General features: G+C 39.4%; 1 protein-coding gene across 2 annotated transcripts in view; it reads left to right on the top strand.

Annotated features, from left to right (window-relative positions):
• ABHD5 (abhydrolase domain containing 5, lysophosphatidic acid acyltransferase) overlaps positions 1 to 22,988 on the top strand; it is a 34,491-nt gene extending 11,503 nt beyond the window's left edge. The window contains exons 2-8 of one of the 2 annotated variants that reach the window (XM_087917774.1): positions 5,829 to 5,914; positions 6,372 to 6,744; positions 9,678 to 9,832; positions 11,291 to 11,402; positions 12,208 to 12,394; positions 13,857 to 13,991; positions 21,849 to 22,988. In XM_087917774.1, the coding sequence (XP_087773900.1) occupies positions 5,829 to 5,914; positions 6,372 to 6,744; positions 9,678 to 9,832; positions 11,291 to 11,402; positions 12,208 to 12,394; positions 13,857 to 13,946 (1,003 nt within the window). In that variant the 3' untranslated portion in view covers positions 13,947 to 13,991; positions 21,849 to 22,988. Of the gene's footprint in view, positions 1 to 5,828; positions 5,915 to 6,371; positions 6,745 to 9,677; positions 9,833 to 11,290; positions 11,403 to 12,207; positions 12,395 to 13,856; positions 14,941 to 21,848 lie in introns of those variants that run through there. The other variant, XM_026717770.2, reaches the window with a different exon arrangement.
• Positions 22,989 to 25,723: the final 2,735 nt, after the last annotated feature.

The raw sequence follows: 25,723 nt of genomic DNA, 5'->3' as shown, positions 1-25,723 counted from the left end.
GCTGCAGGCTGCGGTTATTTCCGATTCACTGGGCAGATCCCCGGACTGCCCACATCTCAGTTTGTACCTTTAAAACCTCTGTCGAGGTCCCTCCTTACGAAATAAGGGTCCGTTGGCTCCACAGCCTCCCCCAGCAAGGCGAGGTAGCAGCTCTGCCATTCCCCTCCCCCGGTCCGCCCGGCAGGGGCAGCTGCTTGGCGTTCACTTTTCCGGCTGATTGGCTTCTGGGCTAGGCCCTGATCCTCACAATTTTTTACAAAAAATTTTTTGATCAAAAGGGGGGTGCGAAACGAGCGCTGGGATCCCCAGCCTCAAAGTAGGCCGCATCCAGACGTGCCAACCGTCTTGCATTAATTCAAAACTCCCTTTTTTCTCTCTCTCCAGATGGCAGATGACAATGCATCTCGTGGCACTTCTTTGAAGGCCAAGTCAAAGTCTCATCACCTGCGCAAACAGGCACAGGAGGTATCCAAAGCCTCCCAGAGGGATGCCCTCAGGCGGCACAGGGCTCTTGAGAAGGAGATTGACAGGCGGTCCAGAGAGTCAAGCTCCGTGCCCCTGGCTCCTTCCACCCCCACTCCCTCAACCTCCACCCACCCACCCTCCTCTCCCCTCCTCCCCTGCTCCTTCCTCTTCCTCACAGCCTAGACAGGCCCCTGAGGCCACCTTTACTCCCACTGCTGCAGGCCTACGCCCGGAGAAGCTTCATCCACCCCCCACGGTGGAGATCCCTGAGAACCTCAAGCAACGGATGGAGCTGGCCATCCGGCAAGGGATAGCGCAAGAGCTCCAGCAGCTGGCCGGACCGGCCCCACGGCCTGTAGCCCCTGAGGCTCAAGCACCATCGGTTCGATCGCTCTCCGGATCGGCGGTTTCGCAGGGTCAGGTAGCATCCCACAGGGATTTGCCCTTGCCTTTGGGGATGGAGGAGATGGAGACCCAGGAGCCCGGGGGACCTACCCTCTTTGGGGACGAGGAAGACCTCGATTTGGGGTCCATCATGGGCAGTGAGCTCTTCTCGGGAGCAGACCCACTGGAGGGGGACATGTCGGAGGACGAGGGCCTAACTCCGGACCAGCCCGCATTTGTGGGGCTGTTTAAGCCGCACCTGTTTAGGTCTCTTCTATTCAAGGCCAAGAATACCTCTGGCCTGACCCCTTCCACTCTACCCAAGCCAGCGGCTTCGGGGGAACCTCTCGACTCCATTTTCTCCCAGCCCGTGGTGGAAACTGATGTGATCCCTGTTCCACCTATCTTCTCCGACCTGGTTTCCAGGCAGCTAGCCTCCTCGGGGCCCCCTCCCCCTCCCAACACTCAGGACAAGCGGTTTTTCAACCTTGACCCGCAGTTCTCCCTCTTGCTCGATCCCCCTCCTGTAGACGAGCCTATTGTAGGCCTAGCCTCCCGTTCAACTCCTAGTGATGCCCTCGAGGCACTCAAGTCCGAGGACAAACGAGCTGAGCTGGCCCTGCGCCGCGCTCACCTTTCTGACGCTTGGGCAGTCAGAGCTTCCACTGCCGCGTCCTTTTTCATTAGATCCTCTATCAAGTGGCTCCAACAGCTCAAGCAGCATGTCCCCGCAACCAACCTCAGAGTGCAGCAGGACATCGCTAAGCTCACGGCCGCGGCCGAGTTTTCGGCAGACGCCACTTTTCAAGCTGCAAAGTTTTCTACCAGGGCCATTTCGTCCCAGGTTACCGCCCGCCGCCTGCTCTGGCTCCGACACTGGCAGGCGGACGTCAAAAACAAGGCTAAGCTAGCCTCAGCCCCCATTTCTGGGGGGAAACTTTTTGGACCGGCTCTCGATCCATTCCTGGCCGAGACCCATAACAAACGCAAGTACCTCCCCTCTCTTTCTCGGAGGACTGACCCCAGAGGTCCCTCTCCCTCTTTTTGCCAAAGTTCTTCCCGTTCCTCCTCCTTCCCCCCCAGGCACTACCAATACCCTTCCTACAGGCTCCCTCCACCTCCCGACTGGTCGGACTCCGACAGGTACAGAAGAGGTACCTCATCCAAGCAGCCCTCCCGGGGATCCGGAAGCAGGCCGTTCCGTCGTTCCCGATAATGCAACTGCCCCATAGGCGGCTGCCTCAAACCAAAAAAAAAAAAAAAAAGAAGAAGAAGAAGGCCAAACCCTACCGCCTCCTCTTCATGTTTCGCTTCCCTTCCTCTCTCATCAGTTCCCAGCGTGTTAACTGAGGCTTGGGCGGCCTTGCCGCCCGCTTGTGATCTTCCCTGTCCGGCCTCACGGTTGTCTGGACGACATCCTCAACCTCTCCTATTTTAGGGCCCTCATCCTACATTCGAGCCCTTCACATGGGGGCAGTGATCTCACTGCCCGGGAACCGGTTTTCTCTGTCTCCGGACAGGTGGCTTACTATCCACCAATCTTACAGGTTAGGAGGGCAAGAACAATTTTCCTTTTCAGACTTGCCTGAACTGTTGGGGAAGCTTATTTCGTATACCTGCATTCTCCCTTGGGTCCCTTTCCATACCAGGTCTCTACAATGATCTCTGCTGTCGTACCAACGTTCAGAAAGGAACAGCTCGCGACTCCGGGTCGGAGTTCCCCTACGAGTCCTCATGTCCCTCCCTTGATGGACCGGGCCGGCCATCAACAAGGGTCACTACCTCAAGGTACCCGACAGGCTATCCGTCATCACGGACGCGAGGCTACCCGGCTGGGACGTTCTCGCCCTCCTCATCTTGTCCCAGGGCAAATGGTCGGCAATAGATCTACCCTGCTCCATATATTAGCTGGAGTTCCTCGCTGTGCACCTGGCCTTTCGCAGCTTTCTACCCCAGGTACGCGGACCTCTCGTTCTGGTCCTCACAGACAACACCACACAAAGTCACATATCCCCAGACAAGAGGGCTCTCCGTCAGCAAGGCTCATGAGAGAAGCCGAACGCCTTTGCCGTTGGGCGGAACCGAATCTGGCCTCCATCAGGGCAGGTCACATATTGGGAACATTGCACACCTAAGCAGCTTGGTTCAACAGGGCCACTCTGGCCCAAGCAGAAGGGCCCCTCCTCCCCTCCCCTTCAAGGAGGCAGTCTCAATCTTCGGGCTCCCCACGGTGTATCCCTGCGCACCCTCTCTCAACGCCCATCCACCGAGATTCTTCCCCAGACGCCCCCCCCCAAGGGGCGGGGAATCACAATGCCCTCCGTTGCCCTTGGGCCTCAGGGCTCCTTTATGCCTCTCTTCCCCTCCCCATCATCCTCAGGGCGATACACACGTTGGTTCCGGAAAAGGCAGAGATTTCCCTAGTAGCCCCCTATTGGTTCTGACGCCTTTGGTTCGCGATCTTCCACAACCTTTTTGGTGGTTCCTCCTTGTGGAACCTCCCCAGACAGGAGCCCCCTGTCCCGGGGCCTTCCACTACATCCGAACCCCCCATGGCCCCAACCCGCCGTCTGGGGGCCGAGCGGAACCACTTAAAAGCGCACAATGTTTCCAGCTAGGTTATAGATACCCGTATATACAACGCTGCGTGGGTCGCCTTCCGTGCCTGGATCCTCAAGTTCCAAATTAACCCTCTTCCTCTTTCCATCGCTCAGATTCTGGAATTCCTTCAGGAGGGCCTTGACAAGGGACTGCCTACCAACACCCTAGGGCGACAAATCGCTGCCCTCGCAGCGGTTGCCTCTTCGGACATTGGGGGTTCCATTTCCCATTACCCCCTTGTCCGGGTTTTCCTCAAGGGAGCTTCCAATCTCCGCCCCCCCCGATCATACACCGTCTTTCCGACCTGGGACCTCAACAAGGTCCTAGTCGCTCTTCCCAAGCCCCCCTTTGAACCCACTAGGGAGGCTTCCTTACAGCTCCTCACCCTCAGGACTGTTTTTCTTGTGGCCATCACATCCGCTCGTCGAATCTCGGAGATGGCAGCCCCTTTCCATTAAGCAGGATCTTTGCGTTTTTCACTCTGATAGAGTCATCCTCCGCCCCGACCCCACCTTCCTCCCTAAACTAAATTCAGCCTTTCACAGAGCTCAGGAGCTCATACTCCCTAACTTCTGCCCCAATCCCTCTCGAGAGAGGGAGAGACAGTGGCATTCCCCGGATGTTAGGTGCGCCTTGAGAGTGTATATCACATGCACCCAGCCTCTTCGCAAGTCAGAGGCCTTATTTGTGTCCTTCCAACCTGCTTCTCTCGGTCACAAGGTGACGCCCACAACCGTGGGCCACTGCATTAGGGCCGCCATCGCCAAAGCCTACCAGGCACAGTCCCTCCCCGTTTCCATGGGCACCACCGCCCACTCCACTAGAAGTGCGGCTACTTCTGCCACATGGGCCACACAAGCCTCTATAATCGATACCTGTAGGGCTGCCACCTGGGCATCCCCATCTTCCTTCGTCAAGCATTATAAGATGATGTATTTGCATCCGCCGAGGCTTCTTTTGACAGGCGGGTCCTTCAGCGGGTCCTCGAGGTTCCAGGGGAGGTTCCACCCCAGACGGGAGCCCACCCGCAGGACTCGCCAAGCTTTGGTATGTCCCAACCTGGACACTCGGAGCAGCTCTATGGAAAAGGGGCGTTGGTTCTTACCTGATACGCTTCTTTTCGTAGAGCTGTGTAGAGTGTCCAGCCCCACCCATTAGTCCATCTGGTGAGGAACCTCGCTGTTCGACCAAGCAAATTAATACTCTTTAGTTAGGATGAGAACAGGGCCTTCCTTCTCGTCTTCGCAAAACTGGGGAGCGCCCAGAGGACCACGTGATGGTGGGAGGCGTTCCTCAATTTCAAGCTCAGCCTGTGAGAGCCGAGATTGGAGCACCTCCCAACCTGGACACTCTACGCAGCTCTACGAAAAGAAGCGTATCAGGTAAGAACCAACACCCCTTCTCTGGAGTTTTTTCCCCCTCCTTTGCTGGTACTTTGCTTGTGTGGAGTGACCATTCAAAGTTACAATGGCACTGAAAAAAGTGTCTTATGACCATTTTTCACACTTACGACTGTTGCAGCATCCCCACAGTCATGAGAGGCCAGGCGAGAAGTTGCATGCCTCGATGTGAGTGATATTGAGTTGTCCACGCCCAGCCAATAACATGACCATCAAGCCACATCCATCCAGCCACATGACCACCAAGCCATGCCTACCAACTAAGCCACACCCACAGAACCGGTTGTTAAAAAATTTGAATCCCACCCCTGGATTCAATCCTTAATTGTCATTAAACTCTTAAGGTAGTAATTGTGTATATTTCAACATGCTATGTAAGTTATACCGGTATATGTTATCATTTAATGCAGTATAGGTAACAACACTTAACCACACAAAGAAAATTCAAAGCATTGTTCGATGCAGTAAAGCAGTGTGTTGGAACAGAAAAAACAAAGTCCACTTAGCCATAAACGTATCCTTCCTGGCCTTCATGCAAATACAAGTTACTATGTATGTAGACAACAGCACCTTACTGCTTTTATTTTTTCTCTTTTTGAAAAGTTATTAAATATATAGTATCCCCTACATTTTGCAATAATCAGATCTGTATTTTTTCTTAGGAAAAAGATCTGAACTTTTTCTTAAGAAATAATTCAGAGTACTCCTTTATTTTTGTAACAAGATTATGTTTATATACTTAAAAATAAATTACACTGACTGATCAAAGTTAGGGTGATACAGTGATTTTGAATGTCAGCAATTTTTCACAGTATGACAAATATTTCATATTTTGTTGATTGGATTGGAAATATAGTTATTTAATACAAGGTTACCATATTTCAGATAATTATCTTCAATGTCTAATCACCTGATCCCTGAATAATTATAATAATAGCGTATTATTTAAATCATTCTAAACTCTTGTATTCCATCTAGGTCAGGATGGCTATCTAGCTGGCTCCCTGCCTGGTGCCCTACATCACTTGTACACCTTAAAGATGCTGAAGAGAAAATCTTGAAATGTAAGCACTTTGTGGTAAGAAATCTCCAACAGCATTCATCTCAAGTTTTATTACTGTCTCTTTCCCACTCCCTTTTTTTAATGGAGAAAAAAGTTGGAAGAACAATTATAATTAAAAAATAGGCTTTGGTGCAATTGAGCATCTGATCTTACAAAGAAAAGAATATTGGAGCTAGTATATTAAACAAAATGGAATATAGCATGACCATAATTTGTTGTACTTCAGAGATTGGAAGGTTCAAACAAGTTGCACAGGTGAAAATTGGAGAGTAATGTAAGCGAATAACCCCTATAATAAAGTTTTGCTTTCTTATTTCACAAGTCATTCTGGACTTTGTTGTAAGGTACTAGTGAAAGTATGGGTTTTCTCAGTGGATTTGATGTCAAAATAAATTCATTGTGTTTGTGGAATTATTTCAGTATAGACTGAATAATAAGGCTTGTATTTCTTCCTTCAGGTATTACAAGTACTTACAGTAAACAATATGTATACCTATCCAATGGAAATAAAATATGGACACTTACATTTTCTCAGAACCTTTCACAGAAAACTCCACTTGTTCTTCTTCATGGGTTTGGAGGTGGTGTTGGACTTTGGGCTCTCAACTTCGAAGATCTTTGTGAAAATAGGACTGTATATGCATTTGATTTCTTGGGATTTGGTCGCAGTAGTAGACCACAGTTTGACACTGATGCAGAGGTGGCAGAAAATCAATTTGTAGAATCTATTGAAGAATGGAGACGGAAAATAGGATTGGATAGAATGATTTTACTTGGACACAACTTGGGTGGCTTCCTGGCAGCTGCTTACTCACTAAAATACCCATCAAGGTATATGAAAGATTTTTTTTTTCTTTTGTTCAATTGTATCAGAGTCTTGTAGACTAGCTGGAAAAATGTAGTTTTCTTTGTAAGGTTTTTTTCAGAAGTGGTTTACCATTGCCTCCATCCTCAGACTGAGAGAAAATGATTACCTCAAAGTTATCCAGCTGGCTTTGTGTATAAAGAAGGTCTAGAACATAAAGTCTCCTAGTTTCTAGCCTGATACTTTAACCATTACACCAAACTGACAAGCAATAGATAAAGGAAAATTATTTCTATAAAGTGATAAGTTGGCAGAATAATATGATATATATATATGTGCAATCTGGAGCCAAATGGCTAGATTCTCTGCTTAGATTAAAATACAATTAAAAAACTAATGTAATCATTTTACGTGTAGAATTCAGTCTTTATTGCACTTAACTTCCATATTATCTTCTGAATGCATGGAACATCTTTTTTGGGTTGCTTTTAAATATCTAATGCATGGAGGATATTTAAGAGACCACAAAATATTGCCCACCGTGTGTCATATTCATGAGCTTGATTTCAGAATATTTACAGAACAAAAACCTTGGAAGGAGGAGGGAATGTGGGAAGAAATGGCAAATAATTACTAAAAACCATGAGTAATGAAGAAATTATATGTTAGGGAAAAGCTAACTGTACAGTATTTATTTTAGAAAAAAATTAAAATTTTCATTTTTATTTAAAGGCATAACTTATGGTTAATGTTAAGTTACAGTTCAAAAACCTTTGAAGAAAGATTGACTGGTTCATCTGGTACAGTAGTAGACATAATTTATCTATAGAAATCCAATAATTTAATATAGTATTTATCCCAGAGGTGTAAGAAATTGAATTTTGAATTTTTGTATGTCATGCATTTTTCACTGAGCTACAGAAGAAATTTTAGATTGGTACTATTATCTAAAAAAACAAGAAGTATTAGTGTGATTGAAATTCCATTTCCTAGTAATACTGATTTTAATACACAAGCAATTATTTTGAAATTAAAGTGAGAAGTGATAAATGTTTTACATCTGTCATGTTTTAAGAAGAAAATGCATCTATTCAGCTACGTAAATGTTTAAATGTTGATAGTCATAAAGAATTGGAGTATGGACATATACAGATACTCATAAAATGCATTATTGAAAAAATAAATGTTGCTGGCTTATTGACCAAGCAATTGGTATTGCCAGCATCTTTCCTCACTCAAGGTCTTGTTCTTAACTACTTTGTATATCCCCCAGAAATAGTATGAGGTTGGAGAAAGGGACCCTCCCAACCTCTAAAGGTAATATAGCATTCTAATTTTGGACGGTGTACTTCTCAATCCAAAAGCATTGAACAGAGAAGAGAACTCACCACCTTAAATGAAACTATGAGGCAGAGCATGGTGGCTTACTCATCATCTCCACATGACAATTCAGAACCCAATGAATGCAGGAGTAAGATATGTCCGTTTTGCAGTTCAAGATGGAAGTTTGCTCTATTTTTATAATCTCAGATTTGGAATTTACCTTAATCTTAAACACCACCACTGTGGCTCATCTCTTTTCCATTTGTGATGGGGATGGTGACAAACAAGACTGTTGAATCCCATGAAACCTTTGCAGCTAGACCTTAAGAGAGATGAATAGATTGTCCTATATCTAAAGAAAGATAAAAAAATGTTTCAAGAATGACTGAAGTGCAGTCTAGATATTACTGAACTACAGAATTCCTCAGTCCTTGTCAGAATTATCAGTGGTAAGATATTATGGGGATTGCATATGACTTGATAGTTATGCAGCTTCAGTGAAAATACAGAGATTAGGTTCATAACTCCATTGCATTGGAGAGGAATAATGGCAGCAAAGTTACAGTATGCATTCATCCAAATCTAAATCATAAAGCACAATTTGGAAACTCTAGTGTCTAAATTTATATAACAAAGTTGGAAAAAACATGCTTTATTGTGATTTATTGTCGTGAAATGTGAGGATTGGAGAATAGAGATCATCTAGTGCAATCTTGGCCATGCAGGAAACCAGAGATACAGTTATTGATCATTTTGTTTGTAAAATTAAATCATAATATTGTACAAAAGGCCCAGGTCTCCTCTCTCTTCCTCTTCTAAGTCCAGATTCTTGGGAGGAACATTTAGGGTATTTCTGATTCCAACTGTATTTCATCTCTTCTGAGAACTATGGTTAATGTGAAGCATGGTTTAAATAGATGGGTGATCTTTGTCCAGCATTTACTTCCCCCAAGGCTCAGATTTCATCACTAACTGTAATGGAAAAACTTCACTTTGTGATACAAGCCTCCATGGGATTCGATTATCTGTTTTGTATGTTTAAACCCTACCTCAAACTTAAGAAAAGAGCAAAAGAAATGAGCCAAATATTTCTCTTTCATCAGTAATGCTGCTGTCACTAGACTAAGCCTCAGAGAGTACAGGTTAAAATAAAAAGTCTTATCTTCCTCTGATGGAATTGCCCATTCCAGTTTAAATTCAATTCACTGTAATTGTCTATTTATATTGTTATATATTGTCATAAATCCTCTGTAGGTTTTCAACTGTCTGGATAAAGAATTAGTCTGTGCCCAATTCCATTTTAGTTTGGAATGAGTAGTCATTAAATAACTTGAATGTCTGATAAAACAAAATCTCAGATCATGTGAATGGCTACCAATTAAATATGAGGACAAATCACTTTCAGGTGATTGTGTGACTGGAGAAAGAACAGGGTCAGCATACATTTTCCACACTGTATCCATTTCAAAGTACTTAATAATTCTCAAACTGAACTTTGAAACGTAAAATGTATATTCTTATTCTATATGAATCTATTTCCTGTGTAGATACCAAGTAATTAAAGCTGATTCTGAAATAAGATTTGTACTGTTCAATTGATTTCCTTACTGACAAAATATAACTTTTATCTCTGCAGAGTAAAGCATCTTCTGTTAGTGGAACCATGGGGTTTTCCAGAAAGGCCTTCCAATGCTGAGCATGAGAGGACTATTCCAATATGGATCAAAGCACTTGGAGCTATCTTGAGTCCATTTAATCCATTAGCTGGTCTCAGAATAGCTGGACCTTTTGGTGAGTGCTAACCTAGCTTATTTTATTATATTGCCAAAGACATCAATTTTGAAATTGCAGTAACATGGACCTTAGGTCATCTATGTATTTAAGCACTCACCTGGTTAGGTTAGAATGTGGAATCCTATTAAGGCCTTTGAGCAAAATGATTGAGGAAGAATGATACATTTAAAGCTTCTCCTATATTCAGCATAGAAAGACAGCAGGCTCCTGAAGGGAAATATAAATGCTCTGCCAGATGCAGTCTGGTAATTTTGGCCCGCGGTGCCTCTGTTGGCCAAAACTGGCGGTGGGGAGGCCGCACATGCCTTCCCGCAGCCCATTTTTGTCCGGCAGAGTGCTGCAAGAGGACTGGATTGGACTGGATTACAATTATGTGGCCTCAAGTAAGTGCATGATCTGAATAGAAAGCAAGCAATATCCTATGTTAATACTATAGTTAATGCCAGATTTACATATTGTAGGCCCATTTAATCTACAATCAACTATCTATAATTGACAGCTATTTCTATTTATTATTCTGGAAATTAACCTCTGCTGATAGATTGTGTATTATCATGTTATTTATGCTATTGTATTTTTATTATTAGTTGAATAATAAAAATACACTAGTATAAATAGCTTTTCTGCAATTTACTATTAAACAATGGGGTATAAATTTAGAAATAAAAAGTTTAGAGGCAATTGAAGAATAAGTAATAAATGTTTGCCAGCAATATCTGGTAGAAGAGATAAGAAAATGGTTATAGTAAAGAACTGGAAAGAAGGAACAGAAGTGGGGGAAATGCATCTTGAGCCTGTGTCAAATGCCCACCATGGCTATGCCCACCATGACCACATCCAACTCTGGCTACACCTTCTCGGCCCTCCAAGGTCAAATACAACCCTGATGCAGTCCTCAATGAAATCGAGCTTGACACCCCTGCTCTAGGTATTTATTGGCAAGGATAACTATGATGGCAAAAACGTCTTGTTTAGCATTAATTTTCTGTTTCTCCTGAGGTTTTATTCTACACTTCAAGTGGAAATTTATACTAAAGAATTTATAAAGTGGTTGGATGCTTAGAAATAAAATACCTGGTGGCAGAAAATGTTTATAGGTATAATAATTATTATAGTATGTCAGAACATCTTGGATATTATTGTAATGTAATAGCATAATTTATTTTATTTATGTTGTTTATGGCTTGACTTGTCAAAATAAAGAGAAGAAATGTAGCTTGTCAAATCAGGATTGTTACCACTCTAGACAATTGTAATTATTTGTTAATTAAATTGTATTTAAATAAAATAATAGTTTCTTTAATTCCCATTTTAATTCCCATATGATAATGATGGAATCAGGCAATGGATTTCAGGGCTCAAAAAAATAGAATTATTATCTTATGCACAGTTGGAGATTTCCCTCCTTTGTCTGCTATTAAAAGTACTAAATTCTTGATTTTTGATATATAATAGGATTGAGCCTGGTACAACGTATAAGGCCAGACTTTAAGAGAAAGTATTCATCTATGTTTGATGATGATACAGTCACTGAATATATTTATCACTGTAATGTGCAATCACCAAGGTAAGTGTAAGATTTTAAAAGTCTTTATATTAATTATTTTCTAAAGCATGGATCTTAAATAATCAAAACAATATACAATCATCTTCAAAGAAAGGAAATGTAATCATTTGCAAAACTATAGTCCTTAAAGAAAAAGAAATACATGTAAGTAGAAAATCACTTTTAAAAATACATGAAGAACTGACCATGTTGATTATTAGAAGAAGAATGGAATGGAGTGTTTTCAAAAAGGGCATTATAAAATGGACAAATAAATTCTCTATTAAATCATTTTCTTGCATGGTGTTTTCTTAACATGTGAAGTCATCATAAATCTTCAGCCTTCACTGTTGTTTAATAAGCTGCTTGTAAAGATGACAGGTTCATTAGAAAATCCATCTTAAGCTATTACCTGAAGAAAAAAGAACTGACAGGTATGAGATTCCTTTGAAATCTGATATATATTACTAAGAACGTGTGCACTTCATAATTGTTTTAATATTTTTCCCTTTCATTCTTCTTTCAACATTCATAAAAACCAGCATGGCTTTTAAAAAGGTGTCACTGTTCTTGAAGTCCTGTATGGCAAAGACTGTATCAGACATTTGCCATTAACTTTCCATAAAGCTAGAGATAAATAAAGGTATTTATATTAAATTATCTGTGATTGTATTAAACATAGTTAAGACTTGACAGGCACTAGACAAAGTTTTAAAATTATATACATGACTAAGCAATATTAGATTATGTTGTATTAATAAATAATTAAAGTCAGGTATATGGAATTTAGCAAATTCATCTAGTTTTTTTCATTGACATCTTAAAGTGGTGAAACTGCTTTCAAGAACATGACAGTTCCGTATGGATGGGCAAAAAGGCCAATGCTGCAGAGAATTGTTCATATGCATCAAGACATACCTATCACTGTGATTTATGGAGCAAGGTCCTGTATAGATGGCAATTCTGGAGCCACCATCCAGTCCCTGCGACCAAATTCTTATGTGAAAACAATAGTAAGTGGGACATTCTAGTCATTATTTATTTTGTTTTTAGTCGTTCTGTTGCGAAGTGACCACTCTAATTTATCTTCTTTTGACATTTGGCAACAGCTATTTGAATGTTTAAGTGTTCAAATTACAATTCTGTCAGTCTTTTAAAATATATTTTGGACATATATTTTTCTTTCTGTTCATCTGTGCATAAATATGAAAAAAAGCAATTCAGCATAAATGGGTTGATGCATGGATGCAATCATTTTATTACAAATCTGCAGTCACTGTAATACTAGTAGATCTTACTCACTTCTCCATGAAGAACAGATGAGTAGATTGTAAATGGACTGGAGAGTTATTTCTGGACAAAAACTTCAGTTTTGTGTACAGGTGTATCCTCCATATAGCCTCCAGATTTTTTTCCCTGCACCCTCAAGTCAGGGTTAACTGCTAATGACTACCTGCGTTAGTCTCTGTAATTTTCTTGGCAAGTGTTTTGGAAGTGATTTGCCATTGTCTGCTTCCTATGGCTGAGAAAGAGTGATTGGCCCAAGGTAATCCAGCTGGATTTGTGCCTAAAGCAGAATTAGAATTCAGTCTCTGGTTTCTTGCCTGATGTTTTATCCACTATACTTATTCTCCCTTCCGATTTATATTGAATTTCACGAGTATTCAAATGAGATTTTTCTGTTATTATGGCAGTCCTTGATTTATCACCACAATTGAGCCCAAAATTTCTGTTGCTAAGTGAGACACTTGTCAATTACGTTTTGCCCCATTTCACCACCTTTCTTGCCATAGCTGTTAAGTGAATCACTGCAATTGTTAAGTAAGTAAATGATTGTTAAGTGAATCTGGCTTCCCCATTGACTTTGCTTGTCAGAAGTTTACAAAAGATGATCACATGACCTCAGGACACTGCAACCAACATAGATGTGAGTCAGTTGCCAAGTTCCTGAATTTTGATCACATGACCATCAACATGCTGCATTAGTCATAAGTTTGAAAAACATAAGTCACTTTTTTCAGTACCATTGTAATTTTGAATTGCCACTAAATGAACTGTTGTAAGTAGAGGAGTACCCGTATATCTTAATGTATGCAAATGAAAGTCAATGTGAAATCATCTTTTTGTATGGATACCCTTTAAATGTATAAGAATGAATACATTTCATATTAATCTCTTGGTTAAATCCCTGTTTTACTTTATTTCTAAATATATCCATATACATCAAAAGTATCCCCTTTTTCAAAAGACAGAGAAAATATAAAAGCAAAACACTTCCTTGCCTGCAGGCTTAAACTCTGTTTTAAAAAATCTGAGAAAAAAAGAAAAATGTGAACTTATAAAAATAGGGAATTCAATTTATAGTGTATTTGTTCTAGAAACAAATTTGCTCATATTTTTTGTAAACGTCAATAATGTTATAAAACATTGATGTTAAGATGTTAAATTGATTTTCTCTCTCTCTTCCATTCCCAGGCTATCCTTGGTGCAGGTCATTATGTATACGCGGATCAACCTGAAGATTTCAACCAGAAAATAAATGAGATCTGCAATTCTGTGGACTGAAAAGGTTTTGCTTTTTGAAAAAAGAGGCTGTAAATATAAATCAAAGTAATACTTTATAGTATATTATTAAAAAGTTAAGGAAAAGCTGAAAAAATAACCAATTTTCTATGTACTCTTTCATTTAAAATATTTTCTCACTTAAAACTATGCAGTTCCTTTTATTATAATGGGCAGATTTAAAAATAGTTGTACATTTTATTTTGATTCTGTCTCTGTATGTTTTGGGGAAACATATTTCAATGTGTATTAAAATATTTTAAAACTGGAATTTTAAAAGTTAAGTTTTGCAAAATTATAACATTTAATTTGTAAGAATTTCAATAGCAAAATTACAGTTTCGCTATTTCTTGCAGTATCCATATACTGCAGTCTTCATAAAAAGATGAAAAAATTACTGAGGATTGAATCAGAAGATTGCATATAGGATGTTATTTCATTGAATTTATGTGGAATTTGCCAAAATAATATTAACAAGCACTCAGGAAAAAGACCACAAATAGGAAGGGAAGTTGGGGGAAAATTCTGTGGTTTTTTTTTTTTTTTGGCTCTTGTAAATATTGTTTTAACTGTGCTAATGATTGAATGCTAAATGTCCTATGTTCTAAGGTAGTAATACCTTAGGATATCTAAGTTCTAAGGTACCAATATTCTTCCACTTGTTTTTAAAGAGTTGCATAATAGAGTGGATTTGAAATTTTTGACACTGATAATTGCAAAATATATTGATGAGCTGATTCTCAATTTTTACATGCAACTAAAATTCAGTCATATAGACCATGGATAAAGTACTGTGGTAATTAGTATTTGGATGAATATGTATTTTCTTATTTTTGGAATGTTGAGCCAGACTAATTGTAAAACAATATAATCTTGTCAAAATTAGGTATCTTAGAAAAAGGTATATTTAATTAAATAAAAGAAATGAATCTGGAAATGTTATCTTACCTCAGAATTTTAAAAATAAAGTATTTTAATGCAGTATTTTAAAGAGTTATTTGGGCCCTGAAGAGTTTTTTTAAAAAAACGTAAGGTAAGTTAAATAAAATAAGCAGAATTGTAAACTTAAAAGTGTGTGGAAATGTCTGTGCGTCTTATACAGCGAATGTTGCCAAAGCCCTGCTGGCCCCCACCCTTCGGCCTCTACCTCCCAGCAATTCGCCTCCTTGCAGCAAACAGCCTGGTCAGCTTCAGCACAGCCTGGTTAGCATGAGCTGCTGATTGGTGGATGGATTGGCCTCCCAACAATCAGCTGTTTCAGGCTGCAGGGATCGTCATCGCCTATTATCGTCCCTCTCCCTCCCCCCCCTCACTCTCCCCTCCCACTCTCCCTCCCATTTCTGTTTCTCTTCCTTTGCTTTCTTTCTTTCTTCCTTTTTTCCTCCCTTTCCTTCCTTCCCTTTCCCTCTTTATTTTTCTTTCTTTCTCATTGAATATAATAGCAAATCAAAAATAAAGTTATTATTGTGGAAAATTGCTTCTCTGTAATCTTTTCATAGTGAACTCTAAGTTCACAGAAGCTGGCAAGATTGTATTAACAGAGGACTTCCGGTTGTGTTTCCTTTGAGGATGGACCAAAGACCGCAATCATGCAGGGCTTCAATCCATGTTGTACCTGTTAGAGGGCTCTGAACAGGGCTAGAACCAACTTGGAGGGGTGGGGAAGAAGGAGAAGACCGCCTGTCAGGTTGAGGGGAGCCACATCTCCCCTCCTTGGTTAGGTAAACTCCCCCGAAGACGGGCTGCATGAGTGGCCAAATATGGCTACCCTGAAGAAGGAGAGCTATCCATGACAAAGATTGTGCAGGAACAGTGAAGAACTGGACAGTGTGGAGACCAGGCAAATTAAGCTCAATATCTGAACATAAGATACCCCGGATTTAAAACTTTAAAGAGACTTTTAAAAAAAAGATTGGGAAAGCAGCGACCAGAGGGATTGGGGGGAAAAAATTAGGACATAAGTGAAAGTGCTTTGAACTGTAAAAGAATTAAATTGAAAGAGGAAGCTAGAAGAAAACATCTATGTAAATTGGATTATTTTAATTATACAATTGGCACTAAATAGACATACTTAAAAGCTGAACTTGAATGTGCCAAAAAGAAAAAAAAATGCAATAATTGGATTTATTGGATTTTTCAAACTTAAAAGCCTTAAAAGGGAAAGGAAAGTGAAAAGAAAAGGTGGAACTTGGACATAACAGAGAGTGCTACCTAATGGTAAAGGAAATATTTCAATGACTCTTTAAAAAGTGTTTGGTTCTATAAAACTGGAACTTGATACAAAGTAAGAGGAACTTTGAAGCAATAAGATAGAAACCCTGAAAAGTGAAATTACTGTACTATAAAGAAAGAAGAAAGAAGTCTGAACCCTGGGAATACTAGGTGACTTTGAGGAAAAATTAAAACTCAACAGAAGGAATTTAACAATAAAAATATATGAACATTTGACTATATTGACCCTGGAAATTTGAAATAGGATTTAACAGAAGTGGATGATTAGAAGCTGGTTTAAATTAACTACTGAATAACTGGACTGGATTTAAATACTGAAGAAAGGTAAAAAAAAATTAAAATTATAAGAGCTGCACAAAAATGGCAGAATACTGTCTGGAAATAAAATCAGACTTAAGTATAAGGGAAATGATATGGGGAAAAGTGGAATTGTGCAGTATTGCTTTACAAATGCTGGAAATGGTGGGCGGCGGAGCTGGCGTCTCAGTGATACAGCGTGCGATCTTGAAGCTCCAAGATTGCCACTGATATCTCTGTTGCAGGACGGTCCCACCAAACCTAAACCGTCCCATAGAGATGGTGATTGAGGAGGGCACATACTGTCGATCCCAGGGACATCGCAAAGCCCCTGGTTGATCCAGGAAAAGCCCTTTCTGCCGGTGGCAGAGAGACAGCCTTCCAAGCTGCTGAAGCTGGGACAGCTCCGGAACAGAAGAGATTGGAAAGAAAATGTGTCAGTTTGGTGAGATGAACTTTTACTTATTATTTCTTGAAGAGAACACCCTGAAAAAAATGAAAGTGGACTAAAAGTGAAGAGAAAAGGATTTAAGTGGTGTGATTAATTGTCAGAGTGAAAGTTTTTTTTCTTTTTTCCCTTTTTATTGCAACTCTGAATTTGGCAAACCTGTTTAACTTTAAGCTGGACTGGTATTTTTAATCTTTTAATCTTTGTATTTCTTTGTCCCTTTTTTTAACAACCCTTTTGAAAATCCCTTTTTGACTAAGATTCTTCTGCTTAATTCAAGATTTATTTTTCTCCTTTTAAAATAAGGGAAAAGACTTTACTTTTTTTTTAGTTCCTGGTTGCAGATTGAGGAGAGGGAAGTGAAAGTGAAGGAAAATAAGTAGCACTGCCACCCAGAGGCTTGGATACAATGTTTCTTTTTTATTTCACTAGTTTGTGTTACAATCAAGGGCTCTGAGTTGTGTATTCGAAAAGATAGAGATGAGCATGGCAGTTTGTTTATTCAGATGCTCATTTCTGAACAGATAGCTGGAGTCTGGATTTGAAGTTGAAAGAAAGAAGATTGAAGTGACCTTGAAAAATTCTCAGTTGACTTATCAAAGAGCAGAGGCTTGCTTTATACTAGAATTGCTTTTTACCTTTTGCCTCCCCTTCTACCCCCCCCCCCCGCCAAACTAGTGGGGCTCTTTTTTTTCTCTTTAATTGGATTTTAACTTTTTAAACCAGGAATTAGAATGTGAACTTTTATTTAGGTTTTCTTTTTGTTTATTGAGAGGAACATATAGAATATTTTTCTTCTTTCTTTCTTTCTTTTTTATTTTTTACATCTACCATTGCAACTAATTGGATTAAGGTATATAAGTGCCTGAAAATTTACTTTTTCCTTTTGAAGTGGCAATTACTTGCCTTCATTTTTTTCTTTTTTCCTCTTTTTTTCTTCTCTTTTTTCTCTCTCTTTCTTTACAGATAAGCATTACAAAATGAGTAGAAAGACAACAGCCCCAGCTTCTTTGATACCAACTCCCTCACCATCTGGAGGACAACAATCAATACAGAGAATATTACAACAGGAAAAAGAAAAAGAGAAGGAAGTGACATTACAGATCATTATGCAAGGAATTCAGAAAATTGAGCAAAAAATTGAAAAGACAGATGAAAAAGTGGAAAATATTCAACAGATGATGAAATATGAAGACAGATTCAAAAAAATTGAAGATATACAAAGAGATAAGATAATTGGAGATATTGATATTCGTTTGAGCAATGTCGAGAAGGGCAGATTTGAACCATTAGGATAGGAAATAGACAAATCAGAATTTTATCTAAGATTTCAAAATATAGAAGAAGGAAAAGGTGAAGATCTTGCTGAAATAATGGCAGAAATATTGGCAGAAGCACTGGAAATAACCAAAGAAAAGATGATGGATGGGATGGACGAAGTGTTGTGTGTCTACACAAGATATGCAACGAGGAATAGATTACCAAGAGAAGTTCACATTAGATTTACTAAGAAAATTATTGGTGGCGAGAGAGAAAACACTAAGATACAAAGATACAAAGATAAAGAAATTGTGGTGCTGAAACAGATACCAAGAAGAGTAAGAGAGATGAGAAGAGAATATTTATTCTTGACTAAAGAGTTACTTAAAAGAGGAGTAAACTACAGATGGCTGATGCCAGAAGGTCTCTTGTTCACTTGGCAGGAACAAAGACACAGAATTGACACAGTTAGAAAAGCTGAGCTATTCTACTTAGAATACTTTAGAGAAAAGGAGGAAGAAGAAAGGAAGGAAGAGTCACTAATTGAGTTCCAAGAGGAGTGTATAGCAATAATTGAAAAAGAAAAAGAAGAAGGTGCAGTAGGCAGTGAACCCAGAGAACGAGAATTGAGATCTACTAGAGCAATAAAACCCTCTTATAAACCTTAACATGGATGAAAGAAAATTAATTACGATTAACATAAATGGACTTAATTTGGTTACTAAAAGAAGGAAAGCCCCGAATGATAAACAAGAAGAATTCTATAAAAAATTACATACAAAAATAATTGAATTGGACTATGTTAATATTTGTATGATGGGAGATTTTAATGGAATAATTAATGACTGGTTGGACTATAAAACACAGAAAACAACAAAGAAAGTTAGAAAGATATTACCCAAATCCTTCCTTTGAATAACAGAACAATTTAATTTAAACGATGCATGGAGAGAAATGCAGAAAGTAAGCAATATACTTTTTATTCAAACAGGCACACATCCTGGCCTAGAACAGATATGATATGGATGTCAGCAGAATTATTGACTAATGATGACAGATTGAAATAAAAACAAGCACTTGGGCAGATCCAGTGTCAATTATTTGGAAAGGACACAAGAGGAGATCTAGATGGGTTTTAAATAATATGATACTGAAAGAAAGACTTTAAACAGAAAATAGAGAAAGAACTTGTTTTCTTCTTCAAAGAAAATAGAAAAGAGGATACATCTTTACAGAATCTCTGGGATGTGATGAAGGCCTACACAAGATGTTTGATAATAGATTATACTAAGAGAAGAAACAGAAAACAGAAAAAGACATTTAAGACATTAGAGATTGACTATAAAAGACTGGAAAAAGACTTACAGATGTTCCCACAAAAAAGACATTAAAAATAAAATGGATATAATTAAACATAAAATGGGACTAATGGAAAAAGAGGATTTAGCACAAAAAAATAAAAATGCTAAACAGAATTACTTTGAAGATGCAAATAAACCAGGCAGATGGCTAGCTTATAAACTGAGAAAGGAAAGATAAGCAAGAAGAATTAGTCAATTGATAAATAAAGAAGGACAGGTTTGCTATGGAAATGAGGAGAGAAAAAAATTATACAAGACTACTACGGAAAACTGTACTTTCAAGAGAATATTCAAGAAGAAAAAGTTAAACAATATCTTCAGAAAGTGAACCTACCTCAGATACCCCAAAACATTGAAACAATGTTAGAAGGAAGTATAACAATAATGGACTTAACAGAAGTCTTTAAAAAACAGAATGCTGGGAAAGCACCAGGTCCAGATGGTTTGCCAGCGGAATTTTACAAGACTTTTCAGGAAACATTGAATTTTCATCTTTTTGAAGTTATGAATGAAGTTATGTTAAAGAAAATAATACCAAAAACATGGTCAGAAGCATACATCACACTTACACTGAAGGAAGGTACAGACCTACAGCAAGTTAAAAATTATAGACCTATATCTTTATTTGAACTCAGACTATAAAATCTTTGCTTCAATTTTGGCAGAAAGACTAAAAAGATACTTAAATAATTTTATTCATACTGATCAAAATGGATTTCTGCCAAAGAGACAAATCAAAGACAATGTGAGAATCATTTTGGATACTCTGGAATATTATGAAGCTCACTCTGAGAAGCAAATGGCCTTGATGTTTCTAGATGCCCCCAAAGCCTTTGACAATGTGAGTTGGTGATTTATTTTACTGCAATTGATACAAATGGGCTTTGGTAAGAAATTTATCCAAGGCATTGAAACAATATACCATGAACAAACTGCAAAGGTGAATGGTGAATGGAGAATTAACAGAATCCATAGATATAAGAAAAGGTACAAGGCAAGGCTGTCTATTGTCGCTTCTGCTGTTTGTGTTAACATTGGAAATCTTGAATAGGAATATCAGAAAAGAAAAATAAAAGGAATGAAAATTTAAAAGGAGTATAAATTGCAAGCTTTTGCAAATGACCTGATATTTATATTAGAAGACCCATTGGAAACAGCACCAAAATTAATAGAAAAAATAGAAGAATATGGAAAAGTAGCAGGTTTGAGAATAAACGAAGACATCTTTAAAACAAAGATATTAACAAGGAATATGTTAGCAAGACGAAAGAAAGAGTTGGAAGAAATTTTTAAAATACAGGTCATGAACAAGGTTAAATATTTAGGGATTTATATTGCACCAAGATGTAGTACGCTGAAGGAAGATAACTATGTTAAACTCAAACAGCAGATTGCAACAGATTTGACAAAATGGGAAAATCTGCAACTATCATTGATTGGGAGAATATCCACAATTAAGATGAATATATTGCCTAGAGTTTTATATTTATTCCAGACAATTCCTATTCGATTAGGGAAAGAGTTTTTTGAAGATTTAAATAGAATTGTGTTGAAATATATTTGGCAGGGTAAAAAAGCAAGAATAAAATTAAAACTGTTACAAGATGCAAGAATAAGAGGAGGGTTTGCCTTGCCCAATTGGGAGCTATATTACCAGGCGATAAGTTTGATGTGGGTAAAGGAATGGATAACACTAAAGAATAGTAGATTATTGACTTTAGAAGGCCATGACTTGCTGCTGAGATGGCATGCCTTTCTCTGGTATAAGGGAACTAAAACACGGTATTTCAGAAGACAATATATTCATGGGCATTGTTTTTGAACTGGGAGAAGATAAAAAGACAATATTACTTAAAAATTCCAACATGGATATCAACTATTGAAGCTTTTTCTTATCCAATAATATATAAAAAGGAACAAACAGACAGATATGGGGAGATATTGAATAAAAAGGGTGAACTTAAATCTATGCAAGTGTTGGAAGAACAAGGTGTAAAAATGAATTGGTTTTCATATTTGCAAATACAATCTAGGTTTGATAAAGACTCTAAGGCAGAAGATATTTAGACAAGTTGACTGATTTAGTTAAAATTTTGATGGGTACTGATGAAAAAATAATTAAAAACTTTATGGACATCTATTAGAATTTAAATTGGAGGAGGATCAAGTCAAAGAAATGATGATTGCTTGGGGGAAAAATTTTGGATATGGGATTGATTTAGAAAAATGGCAAAAATTGTGGTCTCAGAATTATAAAATGACAATGTCAACTGCATATAAAGAAAATTTGTATAAGATGTTTTGCAGGTGGCACTAACTCCCGATGAGACTTCCAAGAATGTTTAAGAATAAATCAGATAAGTGCTGGAAATGTCATCAGATACCTAGTTCATATTACCATATGTGGTGGACATGTTCGGACATGAAGAAATATTGGTCTAAAATCCACACATGGTTGGAAAAAATGATAAAAAACATATAGACTTTAAACCAGATTTTTTTTATTAGGAGTCACACCGGACATATACAATAAAGAACTGAAATATTTGATTGTAAAAGTTTTAACAGCGGCTAGAATTGTATTTGTGAAGAACTGGAAAAATGACAAAATACCTATGCAGGAGGAAGTTATCAAAAAAATTATAGACTGTGCTGAAATGAATAAACTGACATTTGAAATTAGAGAACAGGAAGACAAACAATTTTATATGATATGGGATTTGTTTTATCAATGGTTGGATAAAAAGGCATGGTATTGTAATAGACTAGATAATTTTGTGGCAGAATTTAATAGACTGATATAAAACATAAAATAGATATATATATATATCCACTGGTTGAAAGTATAACACAAATTTTAAAATAAAACTTGGAACATCTCGTATAAAATGATGGAATAAATAGTTTAGTCATGGATGATTAACAACTGATAAATATATAAGCATAGGTTAGTTCGACAATGTGAAGACTGATATAAGTTGTGAGTAAAGTACTACAAAAGGATAGCACAAAAGATATGTAATCAACTGACACACTGTATGTATATAAAATGGAAGATGGTTTTATGTTTTGTATGTGTATGTTTTTAAAAATAAATTTATAAAAAAAAACCCAAATGCTGGAAATGGCGTCGTTGGAGAACAAAGACAGACAAGGAGAACCAGAAGGGGAGGAGTTGATTAAAGAAGAGGCTAGCCTCAATGAACAAACAACACAACAAACATTGAAACAGGAGGGAAAAAGCATGGAAATTAAAACTTGGAGGTCTGAGGGGACAATTAAAGAGGTAATTGTTCAAAAAGTCAAACAAAGAAAAAGCAGAAAAGGGAATTACAGGAGAAAGTTCAAAAGAGGGAGCGGGATAAAAAATGGAGTCACAAATGGAGGGGAAAAATAAAAAAAATAAAGGAAAAGAATAAGGGAAAGGACCAGAAAAGAGAGGCACAGCCGGGAGATGAGAAGATCATAAAAATTCCACAGTGAGATGTGTCCTGGTAATCTCTGGAAAAGTTTGTTCTAAAAAGGGGGAAATTAGGTATGCCCTGGGAAACTGTGGGAAAAAAATGTTTCTACAGAAGGGGTTGGGGGAAATTAGCATACTGGCTTTTGTTTCACTAAATACACATCGAGATAAGGGGAGGGGTTCTAAACTCCCTTATCCCTGTATGCCTGAGGGACCTCAGACACTGCTTTGAACTACATGATTTGTCTCATCTCAATAAAGGATTCCTTTTGATATGTTTGGTTTTCAGAAGTTTATTCTTGTTAATTGAATGGGAAAAAGTTCTGTAGCCTGACATAAAGCAGTGTCTTCAATAGAGGTCAGCCCGGAGAGGAAAAAAAAAATTTTTTTTTTTAAAAAAACCTTCACTCTACTGAGGGGAAGAAGGAAAGAAAGGAAAATGTCTGAGTACAGCAAGGACCAAGGGGAAGCCAAATGCTGGGGAGAAACATCAACAGTTACCCAGCCAGATACTGACTTGGTGCACCCCATCAAAGATAGTGAAGCTGCCTACGAAACCTCCACAAAGCCCCGGTGGTCTATAGACGTCGGAAAGAGAGACAGCTGGGATGGAAGAACCAGAGAAGTAACCCTCACCCAGGGCAATCGTAAACCCGGATGGAAATTGGAATTGGAGGCCCTGTCAGATCAGGAAGGATGGGGCGAGGAGCCACTGGCCAATGACCGACTGAGACGGTACATAAATCGCCTTGTGCGGAAAGCCCTGGAGAACCTTGAGGTGAGGGATGCACCAGGACGCCAATGCAGGAGAGCGACGGAACCACTCTGGATTCAGCTGAGAATGATCAGGCAGCAGGACAAGCTGAAGACCAGCAGCCATACCAGGTACCCAACCCCTAAATGCCCCAGAACAGGGGATTAACCTGGTCAACCCAGAGACAACTGCAGAGGAAGGTCCCACCCCTGAGAGTAAAATTTGATGGGTACCCCCAGAAACTGGGATTTTTCCTAGTGCAAGTCCTCACCTACATGCAAGAATATGGGCAGAATTTCCAAACCCAGGGATCCCGAGTACGAGTTGTCACCCTGGCCCTTGAAGGGGCAGCAGCCAGATGGATGGTGACGCTCCACAACAGCTAGAAAAGCCTGAGACCGCATCAGTGTTGTAAAGCAAGGCCGTCGCCCGGTAGCTGAATACACCGAGGAATTTCGTGACCTGGCTGGCTGAGTCGACTAGCCAGAGGATATCCTAGTCTGTTGGTTCAAAGATGGACTAAATGACGACCTATATGCTGCTTGCCTAGCCCTTAGTGCCCCAAACCTCCTGCATGAATGGTACATGATGGCAGAGGAGGCGGAGATAGACATGACTCGTAACCAGTACCACAGTGGCAAGTTTTGGAAAAGATCCCCACCCCAGAGGAAATGGGAAATTTTCAAAGCCCAAACCACCACGACTCCAAGAACGTCTGGTTGCTTTAAGTGTGGAAAGGAGGGACACTGTGCAGCAGAATGCCGTTCGAAAACCCCTGCCAAAAAGCCAGACCACCCATTGGGGGGAAACCTGGAACATCCAGGCCTCGAGAAAAGGAGACTGGCCTGAGAGGCTGAGTAGCTATGGGATTCCGATCCCCCCCAACTCTGAAGAAGAATCCCAAATGCTCCGAGTGGACCTGAGCCAGTCTGAAAGTGATCCTGATTGCTGGTAAGCAATCCAATTGAACCAATCACTCTACCCCTAAGACTGTTTATCCTCAGCTGAAGGAAGGGGGAGGAAGTTGCAGCATTGCTGGATTTGGGATGCACCCGATGCCTAATAAATCCCTCCCTTGCAGAGAAATTCGGGATCCAACTGAAAGAAATGGAAAATCCCATCACTTTCTGCCAATTAGATGGAACTATAGCAGGATGGTGGTGGAGCCAGCTAGGTTTACCACAGAACCATTGAAAATAAGATTAGGGAACCATAGTGAGATGCTCACATTCATTGTAGCCCCAGGAATGGAAGAGCCACTAGTCCTAGGTCTCACATGGCTGCAGAAATGGAATCCAAAAATAAATTGGAGGAGAGGAACTGTACAATTCCAGAGAGACGTAGTATTTGCAAATAGCTCAGAGGAAAGGATAAAGAAAGGGACAGAGAACAGAGAGTCAGCCATGACCAGACAGTCAACTGAACCCATTAACATCTCCAATGAGTACCAGGATCTGACCCAAGTATTTAGCAAGGAAGCTTGTGATGAACTCCCACCCCATCAAGCCACAGACTGCACTATCAAAATGCTACCAGGGGCTAAACTCCCAAAACTACAAATGTACTCCATGTCTCCCAGAGAACTAAAAGAACTCAGAGCATTTATCGACAAAAATTTAAAAAGGGGTTTCATCAAACCCGCCCAACAAAAAATAGCTGCCCAGGTGTTATTCCATGAAAAGAAAGATGGCTCAGTACACTTGTGTGTTAATTACAAAAAATTAAACATGATTTGCATAGAGAATATATATCCACTCCCCCTCATGAGGGATATGTTAGCCCACCTCTTGAAAGTAATTTTTTTTTCAAAGTTAGACCTATGAGAGGCATATTACTACATCAGAATAAAGTAAGGAGATGAGTGGAAGACAGCTTTTAACACCCCATTGGGATGGTACCAATTTAAAGTGCTCCCCTTTGGACTGCCAGGAGTGCCAGCCTGTTTATGCAATTGATCAATGAAAC

Source organism: Pseudonaja textilis, chromosome Z, assembly GCF_049901715.1.
Source record: "Pseudonaja textilis isolate UNSWEBS1 chromosome Z, rPseTex1.2, whole genome shotgun sequence".
In the NCBI taxonomy this organism is placed as follows: domain Eukaryota; kingdom Metazoa; phylum Chordata; class Lepidosauria; order Squamata; family Elapidae; genus Pseudonaja; species Pseudonaja textilis.
Note: the sequence above shows the minus strand (reverse complement) of the source record. Positions and strands in the feature narration are given on the sequence as shown.